At 58.5% G+C, this 15,048-nt stretch overlaps 1 protein-coding gene across 1 annotated transcript; it reads right to left on the reverse strand.

Annotated features, from left to right (window-relative positions):
- Positions 1-1,786: 1,786 nt before the first annotated feature.
- On the reverse strand, positions 1,787-14,798 carry PDE2A (phosphodiesterase 2A). The gene is made up of 29 exons (XM_038145222.1): positions 13,908-14,798; positions 13,254-13,342; positions 12,679-12,788; positions 12,133-12,188; positions 11,998-12,057; positions 11,740-11,899; positions 11,600-11,652; positions 11,032-11,106; positions 10,880-10,921; positions 10,725-10,793; positions 10,478-10,608; positions 10,238-10,349; positions 10,114-10,153; positions 9,589-9,652; positions 9,419-9,497; positions 9,158-9,335; positions 8,154-8,266; positions 7,827-7,904; positions 7,507-7,629; positions 7,225-7,295; positions 6,724-6,846; positions 6,533-6,620; positions 6,377-6,424; positions 6,195-6,269; positions 5,938-6,037; positions 5,596-5,708; positions 5,299-5,337; positions 5,042-5,148; positions 1,787-4,833 (listed from the first exon to the last, which is right to left on the reverse strand). The coding sequence occupies exons 1-29, from the start codon at positions 14,262-14,264 to the stop codon at positions 4,608-4,610; spliced, it is 2,979 nt and encodes a 992-aa protein (XP_038001150.1). The 5' UTR covers positions 14,265-14,798; the 3' UTR covers positions 1,787-4,607.
- Between the last annotated feature and the right edge of the window lie 250 nt (positions 14,799-15,048).

Below are 15,048 nucleotides of genomic sequence, written 5' to 3' on the forward strand. Positions count from 1 at the left end.
CGGCGGGTGCACGCGCGCGGCTCGGGGCGCCCCCCAGCGGCTGCACGGGGGCAGAGCGGGGAGATCCGCGCGTGTGAGCGCAGGGACACGTGTGTGAGAACAAAGAGCTGCGTGTCAGCGGAGACACGGCTGTGACACACTGAGACACGCATGTCAACACAGACGCAGCAGTGTGAGTACAAAGACAGGTGTCTGTGAGCAGAGGGACATAACTTGCACGTACCCGCGCACACATCTGCATACAGCCGCCATGCACACGCACGCACGCACGCACACGCGTGCACATACATGCACGCACAGATGTGTGCGCACGCATCCATGTGCGCACACACACACACATGCCTACACAGACCTGCACATAAAACAGAGAATGCACGCGTGCGCGCACACACCCCATGTGAGCACACATGTACACATGTGCGCCCACAACCCCTACACACACACACACCACCAACACAACACCCCGCCCCCGAGGTGTCCTTCCCCTCCTCCAATGGAATCCGCCTCCCCTGGAGGAACACGACCGTCCTCCCCCCGCGGCCTCCCCATTGGCCGCGTCCCCTCCCGCCCGCCTCCTGCCGCAGAGCAGCCCATGGGAGCGGGCTTCAGGTGATTCCAGGGCTACGTCCGTCCCCAGTTGGAGCATCCCCTTCCTATCCCGCCCCCACGGCCATCGTAGGGCGGATGGAGGGGACCGAGGATGGACAGGTGGTGTCTCTTCTACCCACTTTGGAGACACCTGCACCCCACCCACGGGGCAGCTTTACCCCATCCTTGGGGAAACCTGCACCCCACCTTAGGGATCAGCCAGGACAAAAGGACAGAAGGCAATGACGGGCCGAGGCTGCGGTGAGGGTCTGGAAGGAAGGCCGTGATACCCTGACGCATCCAGGAAGGAATGTCACCTAAGGGCATAGAGCCATCGGTGGCAGAGGCAGAAGTGGGGCAGCTCCTGGCTGGGAACCGTAAATCCTGCTCTGGGACTAGTTTGGAGGATTAAAGGATTTAATCCCAGGATTTGAATCGGCGCTTGGAGCAGGATGGAGGCATTTGGTAGTTTGGGCAGTTTTTCACCCCCATTTTGGCAGCTCATGGAGTGCCAGAGTGTGCCAGTACCAAAGCCTCTGGGGTCTTTTCCTCTGGCTATAAACTGCAAAAAAACTGATTGGGCTGGGATGAAAGTGCTGCATTGATTTTGGATAATAAATTGCTCCTTAGCCGGATAGCGGGAATGAAAGCTACAGCTCTGATGGATGATGGGCAGGCTAGGGGGTCCCCTCTGGGGCCTGCAAGCATGGCTGCGGGAGCCAGAGGAGCAGCTGGATTGTGCCCCAGTCCCAGCCCAGGCTCAGAGGGGTCCTGAGACAGGCCTCATCCTGCATCCCAGCCTAGGATCCCACTGCAGTCCCGGCCTAAGCTGGATCCTGCCCCAGGCCCAGCTCCTCCTGCTGCCAGGCTGGATGGGTCCCAGCATGGCTCCTGTCCAGGCTTGGGCAGGCCCCAACCTAGCAGATAGAGATGAAAAGAGTATCCTGGGGTTCAGGAACATTTCAGGAGGGAACAGGGCACAGGAAGGGATTAGAGCAGCTGGAGCACTCAGAGGTGATCAGTGAATCCTGGTGCATTGGAGCATTCCGCGAGAGTGGAACATCCAAGGAGGGGCTGGAGCTTCCTTGGGAGTCAGAGGTACACGGCCCAAACTGGATTCTCCCCCTGAAGGTGATTTTGGTGTTCATAAGTTTTAATTGGAGCTCCCCAGACCCCAACAAGGCCGCCCACCAACCTGTCACGGGAAGGTTGACATATGAAATTTATTTAGGAAAACCAAAACCCACCAAAAAAAGAGAAATAATAATAAAGAAGGAGCAGGAGGAGGAGAAACAGTAGGGGGAGGAGAAGGAAGAGGAGAAGGAGGAGGAGGATGGAAAGAAGGAGAATAAGAAAAGGAGGAGGAGAGGAAGAAAGAGAAGTCATCTCCTCCTTAGGCTCCATTGGAGTCCAGAACAACCAGTGCCGCAAGACAGAAGGACAGAAAAGCTGGAGGAGGTTTGCACACCCACGCACGCCTGTGCACACTCATGGGTGAGCTGGGCTGGGTGTGAGCTGCACTCCTCAGTATCCAGAGGGGTATATACAGGGGCAGGAGCTGGGAAAGCATTGACTACCTACACACACCAGTAGCAGGGGCTAGAAAAGTAGGATACAGCTGGGAAAAGGGCATCCCTGTGTGCCCCCACCATGGTGTGGTACCCAGGATGCAGAACCCAAGTGCAGGCCACCCCCACATCTATTGGATGGAGAGATCTGTGCATCGTCAGGCATCCCTGGATCGGCACTGGGATGCAGGGACTGTCTTTGAACACCTGTACGCACTGGCACATTGGTACCAGGGCTGTGCCAATGTCACGACAGGGACGGAGCTGCTGTCCTTCTCTTGCAGCTTGGGGGTTTGCTGCCTTCTGGGACCATCCCCACCCCTATGGCAGTGTGGGGAGGGGGGGAAGGGCTTAAGGGGGTCTTGGAGGCAAAACCATGGGCCAGCAGACAGGCTCAGTCACCAGGTGGGTCCCACCAGGGTTTGGGCAAAGCATCTCACTAAAGGCATCTCCGAGTAGGTAAGGCAAAAGGAATTCAGGTCACTTCAGCCACGTGGAGCAGCTCAGCGTTGAGGTCTCCCATTGCTCTTGCAGACACGCGCTCCAGGTATCCCGAGAACACAGGCAAGTCATCACTTACAGACAAGCCAAGGAGAGAAGCAGCCACCGTGCAGCCCAAATCCAGGAGGGACCTACTGTGGCACCACTTGGGATGGTGCCATGGATTACTGCAGAGGAGTGGGGATGGCGCGGCAAACGGCCCCATGTGCACTCTTGATCCCAACACAACCAACACCAATGCCAGCAGTGTTGGAATTTTACCATGCTGCTCCCATCACCTTTCCCTGGTATGGTGGACTCATCCAACCCCCACAAGCTGGATGATGCAGGCTCAGTGCACCCTAATCCCTCAGTGCTGAGCACACCCACTCAGCCCCAGCTCCCTCTTCAGCTCTGCCCCAGCAGGACAAGCTGCTCACTGCAGTTCCCCTGCTCATGGGTGTTTCAAGTGGCTTTGGCTGGGGTGATAGAGCCCAGGATCACATACAGCTGGTCGGACCCTGGAGGCTGGTGGAGCCCCTGGGAGTGAGAGGGTCCACGTGGGTTGGGTTGTGGGACTGGAGAGACCACAGGAAGGCCAGCAGGGTCCATGCACAGTGGTCTGTAGGACACAGAGGAGAGCATTGGGGTCCATGCACGGAGGTTCGCAGGACCAGAAAAACCACAGGAGATTGGTGGGGTGCATGCATGGCAGTCAGGACAAGAAGGGAGTCATGGGAAAACACCAGGGTCCATGCATGACCAGATCAACCATGGTAGACCAACAGCATCCATGCATGGTGCCACATAGGACTGGAGGGACCACAGGAAAATAGCAGGGTCAATGCATGGTGGTCTGCAGGACCAGAGGGACCACAGGAGACCATTGAGGTTCATTTCCAGTGGTCTGAAAGACCGGAAGGATCCCAAAATGTCAGCAGGATCCATGCACAGAGGTTGGCATGGCAGGAGTTGTGAAGCCACTGTGAGCTAGGGATGCTCACAACATGGTCACCACAGAAGCTGCTTGCAGTGAGGAGGCTCCCAGGTGGGCACCTCAGAGAACACCTATGTTCCTCTACCTATGGCAAGGACATGTATGGGACCAGAAGGTGAAGGTGATGTATGGGACCAGATGGACCCCCTGGAGAGCACAGTCTCCCCTGTGCATGCAAACCAGCAGCAGGACCCCCAGCCTTGGCAAGTGTGTAGCCCTTGTAGGGGATGTGGTTGTGTGGTTGCATGGGACTGGGCTGTGTGAGAGATATGAGCCCTTCCATGGGTAAGTGGGTTCAGGGGTCGTAGAGTGGTGGGGCTTTTAGCCAATGGATGCTCAGCAGCTGCTAGGGAGAGGCTGCAGCTGGTTCTCTAGTGTGGATCCCAGCAGGGAATGCAGGCGCCATGGCCGTGGCCATCCCACTCTGGTGTCTCTTCCCTCCTCCAGCTGGAGCCAACCTTCTTCCGTGGACCTGATCTATGGTCCGTGGCAATACTCCCCATACGCTCTACAGCCACCCCACAGTTCTCCCACTGCCATCCTCGCCATCCTGCCCCACACCATCCCCCTCTGTCCTGCTAACCCATGCACACCCATGTCATGGTGACCGACCCCCCTATGGGTGCTTCCACCGAGGACATCATTGTCACCCCATGGGGACAGGACCTGCAGTCTTAAGGCAGCTTAAAGCACATCCATCCCCCAGCCCCACTGTGTCCCTTGGTGCTCCCAGCCACCAAGGCAGTGTCCCACGGACTACCGGGTGGACGGGACACCTGAAGACCTGCCCCGGAGGGAGGAGATAGTCACCCAGTGGTGGGGAAGGACCAGTGGTGGCTGCTGGCAGCACACAGCCCTTGCCGTGGTAGTCCAGATTCACTGATATCCCCCCAAACCTCCTCCCCATAAGCTGGGGGATGAGGCTTGGGGATGCTCCCAGCCCAGCCATGGCTGTGACCCCCCCATTGCCTTCTTCACTCGGCCCCAGCCTCGGGGGGCTGCCCCACCTCAGGTTCCAGGCAGCCATTGAGCTGGGGGTCAGGGGCCTGTGGGTCATATTCCTCATCCAGAAAGTCCAGGGAGTTGTTACTGGGCAACCCCCGGATGGTGAATTTGTGGGAGACCTTGGTCCACTGCTCCCGGTTGCTGGCCACCCGCTCGTAGAGCTCCGCTGCCTTGGGGAAGAGATCCTGCAGCAATCTGGGGAGTGGGGGATGCATTCCATCAGCACAGGGCTGCACCCCTTACTTCAATGCAGCCCCCTTAGTTGAGTGCAACCCCCATCCCCACTGCTTGGAACACCCCCCAACATCTGCAAGACTTGCCACACACAGCACCCGATCCCACCCTAGGGGAGGTGGGGGTGGCAGGGGGTCCTCCCCATCCCAGCGCCAGCACTGGGGCTCACTTGTAGATGGGCATGGCAATGTGCTCCATGAAGCTGATCTGCAGCTCGGGGATGTAGGCTTTCTCCCGGTCCATCATCTCAAGCGGGCTGTTCCCCATGGCTTTCTCCTGCATGGGTGGCAAGGGGGGGGGGTCAGTGCCAGTGGTGCTTTCCCCCCATTCCCAGGCAAGACCTCTCTGCTCACTGCCCACACCCCTCATCCCATTGGTGCTGTCTAGGAGCATTGGCCAAGCCCAACCCTGCCAGGTGGTACCTACCAGGTCACCCTGGGAGAAGAACTCCTTGTAGATCAGCTCCTGCAAGAGACAGGTGTCAGCACAGGGCGTACAGCCTGGGATGATCCCCCATCCCCACTGCCCTCCAGACCCCTCCCCACAGCTCTGAATCAAGCAGGGATACGGTCTGGCTTGGAGGGACTGGGTTCTGCATGGTCCAGGGTCCTGCATGGAGGAACCCACTCCATGAGGGGCAGGTGTGTGCCTGGGGACATGCAGGTGGCCTAGGTGGATTGTGAGGTGGCATTCAGGGGTTTAACTCCATGGTGTGGCACTCACTGCAATCTTCCTGGTGGTCTTCCAGCCCTTGGTCTGGTCAGACAGGTCACAGGAGGTCATGAGCAGGCAGAGCAGCAGGCTGCGGTGCTGCTTGTTCTTGGGGTCATATCCCACTGTGGGCAGAGTGTGGGGCCGGGGTTGGGATGTGGGGCTCAGGACAGAGATCCATAGCCCCCATCAAGCCACATGTGAGCACTTTAGGGACAGCCAGAACCTTCTGTGTCAGGTCCCAACCCTTGTCACCCCTGACATAAGAACCTCCTGTGCCACCTCCCAGCCTTGGTGGGATGAGTTCCTACCACCCCTCAAATCCCAATCCCAATCTCCATCGAGGATCTTCACCTTCTGCCATTTTCTGGAGATCCTTGAAGATGCGGAGGTGGTGGGCCAGGTCAGTGGCCAAGATGATGTCCCGCATCAAGTCCAGCATGCGCTGGTAGTCCTGTGGGCAAGGCAGATGCCATGACCAGCTCTGTGCCCCTGCCAGCTCCCACATCCCCTAGGATCCAGGGATGGGGAGCAGGAGGACTGGAGAGGATGCAGGGGCTCAGCATGGGCAGGAGGTGGCATGAGAGAGGTGTTTGGGTGGGGGGGCTCACCTTTCTGGAGAAGTGGTCAAAGATGTTGCAGCCTTGGCTGTTGAGGATAGCAATGGCTTGGGCAAAGTGATGCCTCTGTGGGAGAAGCCAGGACCGTGAAAGCAGGCAGGGATCAGGCAAGGATGCTGCCACGCAGCCAGAACCCAGGAGAGATGGGCAATGGGAGAGCTGGGAGATCTCACCTCCATGACGGAGCCCTCTGAACTGTAGAGCGCGGCCAGGACCGATTTCTGCAAGGTAGAGCACCCAGAATGATGGAACTATGGGGGTGAAGGCCCCCACAGCTGTCCCCATACCTCTCTTTCCCCTTGCCCATCCCAGCTCTGGGCTCGGCTCACCGAGGCCACCTGGAAGGAGTTATTTGTTCCTCTGTGGTCCAGGTCATGGCACATGCAGGAGATGAAGAGGGCAAAGATCTCGATGTCTCTGGGGAGGGGCAGGAGGGAAACTGAGACAGGCAGGAGAGCAGGGAGCACCCCAGCCAGGCCAGGGGTTGGAGATCAGGGGCAGGGATAGCACCTGGCCTTACTCCAGGTAGTTAACGAGCTCCAGGTTCTTGTAGAGCAGGTAGCAGAAGTGGGAGACGGAGAAGGCGTGCATCCAGTTGTGGTAGGGAGGGTCACGGTACCCCTTCTTTACCATCAGGCAGAACCTGGACAGGGGCAAAGCCATGCCGGGTGGGTCTCACCCCACAGGGACCTCCACCTTGCCAGGTGTCCACCAGGCAGGCACAGGCATGGGGATGGGGATGAAGATGAGGATGGGATGGGGAAGGGCTGGGGATGAGTCATGGGAGTGGAATAGGAACAGAGAAGGTAGACAGTTATCGTCATGGGGATGGGCATAGGGATAGGGATACAGACAGGGGACAGAGAAGGTGGACAGTGATGAGGATGTGGATGGGGACAGGGACATGGGTGGGGACAGGGATGGGGAAGGAGATGGAGGGGATGAGGTAGGTGGATGGTGATGTGGATGGGGATGGACATGAGGATGGAGACAGAGAAAGTGGACAGGGATAGGGACTCACCTGGTAAGTGTCTGACGGTCCATCTTGTAGTTGTTGATGAAATTCATGTCTTGCAGCATGCTCAGGATGGCCTGGCAGAGGGGATAGGGTGGGTGGCATGGGATGACAATGCCCAGCAAGGTCCCCCACAATTCACCCCTGTCCCTGCTCAGCAGGAAGATGCTCAGTGGTGCAACCACATCCCTTCACCCCAACACCCCAGCACCCCAGGGTTGGGATATATGACCTAACCGAAGCCAGGCAGGGGATGGTGGCAGTTGAGAGTTATCCCATATTCCTCACCATGGAGGTGTCATCCTCAGGCAGTGAGCGTGGTGTGTAGGTGAAGCTGGCAAAGTTGGGGTCAATGGTGGACACAGGCTGGATGCCCTCGCTCAGGAGTTTGGTGTACTCATCATCAGACACCTGCGGGAGCCATAGCCAGTGACCCACACTGCGGCCAGGTCACCAGGTGTCCCACAGGCCACATGAACCACAGTGAGAGCAGAGAGCCCTGGGGTATCACCACCACCCAACTGTGTGACCACCTTGGGATAAAGTGTGGGGGCACCATGCTGGCAGCGGGGGTCCCCATTCCTGTCCCTGTCCTCATGCTACCTCACCTTCATGTGGTACATCATCATCTCATTGGCCAGGTGGCTTCGGTACTGTGCCTCATTCACCTTCTTGTACAGCAGGGACTGTGGGGCAGGATCAGGGTATGGGAGTGCTGCGGGTGGGCAGACACCCTCCAGCACCCCCAAGCCCACCCTGGCACCACAGCACATCTTTGTGCCCATGAGTTCCCTTCCCATCCCATGGCCACCACCACTTGTCCCCAAGGAATGGGGACCATACACACACATCCCCCCATCCCTCTGTGCTGTGGCAGAGCTGGGAGCCCACTTTGTGTGTGACCTCCTCCAAGTAGAGGACCCCCCAGCACATACGTGGGCAATGCTGATGCCGCAGTAGATGGAGAAGGCAGTGGCTAGGTCCTCGTCGAACTTGCTGAACCAAGGGCCATTGATCTTGTTGACCAGCTCGGCCACCCCGATGACCTCTGGAGCAGAGGGGGGACAGCAGGGGTATCAGGCCCTTGTGCTGGGAACGGGTCATGTCTGTATGCTGGGGACAGCACTGTGTCCATGGGCTTCGGGCAGGGTTGTGCCCAAGTAGCAGGGACACTGCTGTGCCTATGGGCTGGGGACAGCATGACACCCACATTCTGGGGACAGTGTGGTGCCCAGGGGCTGGGACAGGCTCGTGCCCAGGGACAGTCCTGTGCTCATGTGTTGGTGGACAGGATCATGCCCACATGCAGGGTACATGATCATGCCTATGTGCTCCAGGACAGTCCTGTGCCCATGGGCTGGGACAGAATCATGGCCATGGGCTGGGGGACAGTGCTGAATGTCTGTAGGGGGACAGGATCATGTCCAGGGACCATGCTGAGCCCATGGACTAGGACAAGATCACGTCCATGTGTTGGGGTCAATGCTGTGTATGTCTGCAGGGGGACAGGACCACACCCAGGAACTGTGCCCTTGTGCCAGGAGACAGCACTGAGCCCAAGGGTCAGGACAGGACCATGCCCATATTCATGGGACAGAATGCTGCCCTGATTCTGGGAACAGGACTGTGACCATGGGACTGGGACAGGGTCATGCCCATGTGCTGGGCAGTGCTCTACATACGAGCTAGGAACAGAATGGTGCCCATGGTCTGGGGACAGAATGGTGCCCATGGGCTGGGGACAGTGCTGAGCCAGGATTGTGCCCCTGTGCTTGAACAGGATTCATGCCCACAGGCTGGGAATGATGCTGTGCCCGTGCCTGCATGCTGGGGACAATGTCCACATGACGGGTGACCAAACCACCATGTGCTGATTCTGACACCTGCTGGGCCAGACCTGTGCCCCCCTCTTCCCAGTGTGCCCCCATCACTCCCTCACCCTGGCTCTCATTCTTGATGGGGAAGCAAAGGATGTTGCGGGTGCGGAAGCCGGTGCTGTCATCCACCCCACGGTAGAAGAGCGGGTGAGAGTAGGCATCCTTGATGTTCAGGATCTTGCCAGTGGTGGCCACGTGCCCAGCGATGCCCTGGTCTGCGGGGATGCGGATCTCGTAGCTCTGTGGGCAGGGGAAGAGGATCACCAGCAAGGCCTGTGGGGAGGGACACAACCCCAGGCTCCCCAACTCCATCCTGTGCTCACCTCGTCATCCACCACTCCACCATCAAACACCTTGGCCACCAGCTCGTGACTGAGCCGGTCCAGCAGGAACACAGAGCATCTGCAAGACACACCGCTGCCATTCTCACCCACAGGGGAGCTCAGTGTCCCCCCGTGTCCCCTCACCCACGTGCTCCACCACCACCACTCACATCTCAGCATTGCTGAGGTTCCGGGCCTCCGTAATGATCTCCTGCAGCAGGACAGAGACATCATCTGCAGGGGTAGCAGTGAAGGGTCAGGGCCCCCCAGCCAGGCAGCACTGCCCCCTCATTCTCCACTCATGCAATGAAAGCAGGGGGGAGTGTTTAGCTCAGGGTCCTGGCTGGAAGTCTGGGGGGGCACAGAGGGATGCGGGCTGTGTGGGGCATGTGTACGTGTGAGCAGCACATGTGTGTGTGCAGCAGTGCAGACACGCAGCTGCACATGTGCACACGTGTTTCTAAGAGCTCTGTGGTCAGGCTAAATGCATGGATGCAGCCATGCAGTATCAGTGCATGCCAGGTTCTGTGCCAGCTCATATCACCCTTCTGTTACCATTCCCCAATAAGGGGACAAGGTTCTCTCTGGCTGGGGACAGAGACTCCATTGCTACCACCCTCCAGGGCTGGGGGTGGGGGGTGGTCATCCACTCCCCATTCCACTATCTCACCATGGGTAGTCTCCAGTGCACCTACCCAAGTGGGTGAAGAGGTTCTTGGCCACCTGCAGCAGGGCCTGAGGGGACAGAGAGAATACTATTAGTGACCAGTGCAAGATGGGACACACACACGCATGTGGCACAGCCCTGCACTTACTCACCTGGCACTCGCACTTGAGCTTCTGCTCCTTCTGGAAGGCCAGAGTGCTTGTGAGCACTGTGGAAGTGTAGCAGAAGCAGTGCTGGATCTTGTGCTCGTCCGTGTCTGTGTAGCTGGCGGGGGCACACCTCAGTTGTCCGTCCCTATTGGTCCCCCCCCTTCTCCATGGCGATAATGCTCCAGCACCCCAAAAGTGAGGGGGTGCAGCCCCACAGAGAGTCCCAGCCAAAACGCTGCTCACCTCTCCCCACTCAGTTTGTTGAAGGCGCAGGCCAGTGCCACCACCTGGGAGGTGGCCCGGCTAATGACAGGGACACAAAGCATGGAGGTGACCTCGCAGCCCAGCATGCTGCTCAGCTGCTTGTGCTCCTCCTGCAGGGAGAGGCAAGATGGGGCTGGAATGCCTGGTGCACTCCATGAAGCCCCATGGGACACTGGGGTGACACCCATGTTCCCAGGTGTGGAAGGTACACACAGCTGGTACCCACCTCACTGATGTCCTTCAAGGTGATGGGCTTCTTATCCTCCACCACCTGCCCCAGGCGCCCAAAGGTAAGCTGCGGGAAAAGGGAACGTGTTAGTGCACAGCACCCATTGCCCACCCCCCTGACCTCCCAACCCCTCACCACCTCCCCTTACTCACTGAAAAGCTGATTTCCTCATCCAGGACACGGTCCCCCACCACCTGGAAAAGATGGGAAGGAGGGGGTGCCCATGAGGAAGACACCATGTCAGGGGGTGTCCTGTAATCCTCTGTGAGGGTCAGGCTTGGGGGACTGGCCCAGTGGCACCTACCTGGCAAAAGAGCTGGTGGTTGTCCTCAGAGACGAGCAGGAGGCAGCAGCACAGAGACTGGGTCTCCTGCTTCAGCTGGGGAGTAACGGGAGGGTCAGCAGCCCAGCAGGCCCCAAGCACTCCCCAGGTAGAATCCAGCCCCTCCTCTGCCTCCCTGAGCCCTAGGCACCCACACATGCCATAGAGGACTATGTGCCCCTCCCCAGAACCTCCTCCCCGTGACTGAGCAGGTTCACTCTGGAGACTACTGATGGCAAGGGGAAGGCTGTTCACTCTGGACACTACTGAGGGTCATACTAAGGTACAGAATGATAGAGAGCAGGAGAAGAACCTGCATGTTCTCTCAAGGAGTTTTTGGCGAGTTAACAGTGGCACTGTTAACTCTGGAAATTATTGATGGTTGTTACTAGGCTGCTCACTCTGGTCACTACTGATGACTCCACAGCTGATGCTTGAGGCTTTTCTTGGCTTTGGGGAATTTTCTTGTTTTGAAATAAAACAGGGCTCCCTGGTGTGTCCTGGGGCTGGGGGCAGATGGGGACAGGGGGCTGGTGGAGCAGCTACTCACGTAGTTGATAACCTTGAGCTGCAGCGAGGCGGCATCCAGGTCATACAGCTCACCTGTATGAGGGTCACAGTGCTGTGAGGGGCTGAGCATGGTTTCACCCTTCCCACACACCCCACTCTTCCCAGTGTCCCCCCACTTACCACAGAGCTGTAGGATCTTGCAGTCCAGGTCACTATAGCTGCTGTCAGGTGCCTTCTCAGGCTTGGCCAGAGACGTCTGGGAGGAGCTGGTGGAGAGGCTGACCTGGGGCCAGGGCTGCAACTTCTGCAGGGCTTGCAGGCGCCGGAATGCCACCAGGGCCTGCAAGGTTCGGCAGAAGGGACAAGGAACAGCAGGGCTGAGGGAAAGGGTGGAAGGTCCCCAGGTGGCAGGTCCACAGTTCAGAAGGAGTCACTCACATGTCTCTCTAATGCACGCAGGTTCTGCTCATCTGAGTCACTCAGCTGGCCACAGTGTACCTGGAGCAGGAGTGATGTCAGCATCCTCATGTCCAGGCCCTGCCCCCAGAGCCCTTCCCATGTTTCTGCACTCACCAGGATGACGCATACCACATTCCCACTGTTTTTGTCCACCAGCGGGATGATGAGCACTGCAAGCAAGAGAGTGTTGGTCCCAGGTGGGCCCCAGGGACAGCCCAGAGCTGTGGAACTCAGCTCTTGGGGTGCATGACCCCATTATATCCTGATGTGTCATGAGCCACCCAGCTAGCCAGCCAGTCAGCCAGCCATCTATCCATCCTCCCATCTGCCCATTATCCATCTGCCCACCTCTCTGCTTTGTTGTCCCTGAGAACACCCCTCAGTCCCAGTGCCCACCTGTCCCTCATGCCTCCATCCTGTTTCTACCCACCTGTCTATGCATCCATCACTCACCCACACACTGTTGTCTCAGCCACTGCCTCTGACCACCCATGGACCATCCATCCATCCATCCATCCATCCATCCATCCATCCATCCATCCATCCATCCATTCACATCTCAACCCCCCTCCCTGTCCCTCCGTCTGCCTACCTACCACCCAGCCCCACGCCCATACCCCCATATGTGTCCACTGAGAGCATCCTTCCCACAGCTCCCACCTTGTGTGCCAGGGGCCAGGGGCGCTGCCAGGGGTCCCAGGTGCCGGCCAGGGAGCTCGGCAGGGAGCAGCCCCCCACATTCCAGCCGCTTCTGCTTCTGCACAGCATCTCTGTGGGGACAGGGATACTTTGAGTACCCCCTGGGAAGGGCATCTGGGAAGGTCAACCCCCAGGAAGGGGCAACCTCCTGGGCAGAGACACCCATGGGACAGGGACTGGCTCAAGGACTGTGCAACACGTGTGCATTTGTGCGTCCCTGCACGCATGCACAGTCCCTGGACACAAATGTGTGTCTTCCTGCACACACAACGCCCCTGTGCCAACATGTGTGTCCCTGCACATACACATAGCCCTTGTGCACACACATAGCCCCTGTGCACGTGTGCACATCCAGGATGAAGAAGAGGATGGGAAGGGAAAGCAGATGGCCACAAGTATGGAGATGCAATGAGGATGGAGATGGGGAGAAGGATGGAAACCCTCCTGCCTTCCATAGACACACCTGTTCATGCACACCAGCTGGGCCCCACTTGTGTGCCCATCCTTGCCCAGGCTGGGGAGGCAGCCGAGCTCACCTGAGCTTCCCGTTGGGCGGCAGCTCATGGGGGGGGTCATCGCAGAGCAGGCGTGTGTCCCCATCCAGCAGGTAGATATAGACATGCTCCTGGGGGAGAGGGGCAGCACGCGTGTGTGCAAACATGCGAGCGCAGCCGCACGTGTGCATAAACGCGTGTGCACACCCACGGTTGCACATGCACACATTCACAAATGCAGCCCTGCCCACGCACAGAGTCATGCGCAGGTGTGCACACGTACCTGTACACGTGTGCCCCATTCACACCCAGCCATGGCTGGGGGGCCCCATGGAATGGCACTGGCACAATGCCCAGCCACCACCAGCATCAGGGTCACCAGGATCAGAGCCACCAGCACCCACAGGGTCACCAGCACCCAGGGACCACCATGAGCACCAGGGCCACCAGCAGCACCCTGGTGGTGACAGGTGGCCCATATAGGGAGAGAACTCTGCAGTGGGCTGGGGGTAAAGAGACACCACCCCAGGCTGAACCCCAGCATTAACCAGCAGATAATCCACTCTCTACTCCCTCCAGGGTTTCCCCCAATCCAGGGAGTCTCAGCAACCCCATAATCCCCACCCACCCAAGGAGGATGCTCCGCTCCACATTCCTCCCAGTCCCCCAGGGGATGCAGATGCATCCCCCACCTACCACAGCGGGCAGCAGGGTGACAAGGGCATGGCGGAGGGCATCACGCAGGGTGGCGGCATCAAGCGCAGCACCCAGGCTCAGCAGAGCATCCTGCAGAGAGACAAGAGCAGAGCAGGGCCTTACTGGGGGTTGATACCATGGAGAAGGGCACTGCAGCACCCACCCTCTCTGACCCCTGCCATGGCACGGGTCCTTCTGCTCCCAGACCCCTAGCAGTGGCCTCCAGTGTGCCTGGTGCCTTTTTTGGAGCCAAACCCTCCTGTGTTGGCCAATATCCATCATGTGGGGAGGTGGGAGGTCCCCGAAAAGGGAGAGGAGGCTTTGGCACTGAGCCACACTGCCCTTAGTGCTAGCCATGCCATAAAGCACCAGTGAGAAGAAAAATAGGGCAAGGAGATGGATTAAAGCTCATCTGGGGATTACAACCCCATGGAGAGGCAGAGGTGTTAGGATGGACACCTGGAAAAGTTGGGGGGCACAGGGGCTTCCCTGGTGTGACCCTCCCAGCTCTGCTCCTGCCTCCAGCCCTTGTCTGGGAGACTGGGATAAGAATGATGGAAATAGTAGATGCTCAGAACCAGACACTGAATAATGGTGTTGGGATTTGCTCTTCCTCTGGTCCCAGCTTTTCCAGGTGGCTCCAGGCTCCATTCCTGGGGACTGTCATGCACTCCATGACCCCATCCAGGACAGCAGCCCCTTGCAGGGCCATGCCACCTACCCACCCTGGGAGCATACTTGGCCACGGGGCCAGATCCAAGTGGCACTGGGAGCGTGGCTGGTGGTGAGGGTGCTTCCAGCTGAAGACATTGGCACTGGATGTTATTCCAACAGGGCCGCATCTCCAGTCACTTACTCACACTGGAGACACATGCACTGTAGAATACAGCCAGGCCTCAGCCAGGTGGCTGTCCTCCATTCCTCTGTCCCATCGGATCCTCCACAGTGGCTCCCCTGGGGCGGGGGAAGATGGGGCAGAGCCTGAGCGGGTCCCTTGGGTCTGCTTGGGGCATCACGTGTCAGTGGCATTCTTGGTGTTGGGAGGGACAGGTGGCAGCTGGACATGGTTGGTGGCTTTATTAGGGCTGGGAATACAGGTCCATCCCTGAAACAGTGAGGGGAAAGCTGCAGGAGCTAAAAG

The sequence above is a fragment of the Motacilla alba genome, chromosome 1, assembly GCF_015832195.1.
Source record: "Motacilla alba alba isolate MOTALB_02 chromosome 1, Motacilla_alba_V1.0_pri, whole genome shotgun sequence".
Taxonomy (NCBI): Eukaryota; Metazoa; Chordata; class Aves; order Passeriformes; family Motacillidae; genus Motacilla; species Motacilla alba.

What these genes read in the sequence shown, in the direction of transcription:
- PDE2A (XM_038145222.1), bottom strand. Translation starts at nt 14,264, where the DNA reads ATGGCTAGCACTAAGGGCAGTGTGGCTCAGTGCCAAAGCCTCCTCTCC. An exon ending in ACCACCAGCTCTTTTGCCAG is followed by an intron (nt 10,922 to 11,031) that starts GTAGGTGCCACT and finishes CATCTTTTCCAG; the next exon opens with GTGGTGGGGGACCGTGTCCT. An exon ending in CTGAGGATGACACCTCCATG is followed by an intron (nt 7,296 to 7,506) that starts GTGAGGAATATG and finishes CCCCTCTGCCAG; the next exon opens with GCCATCCTGAGCATGCTGCA.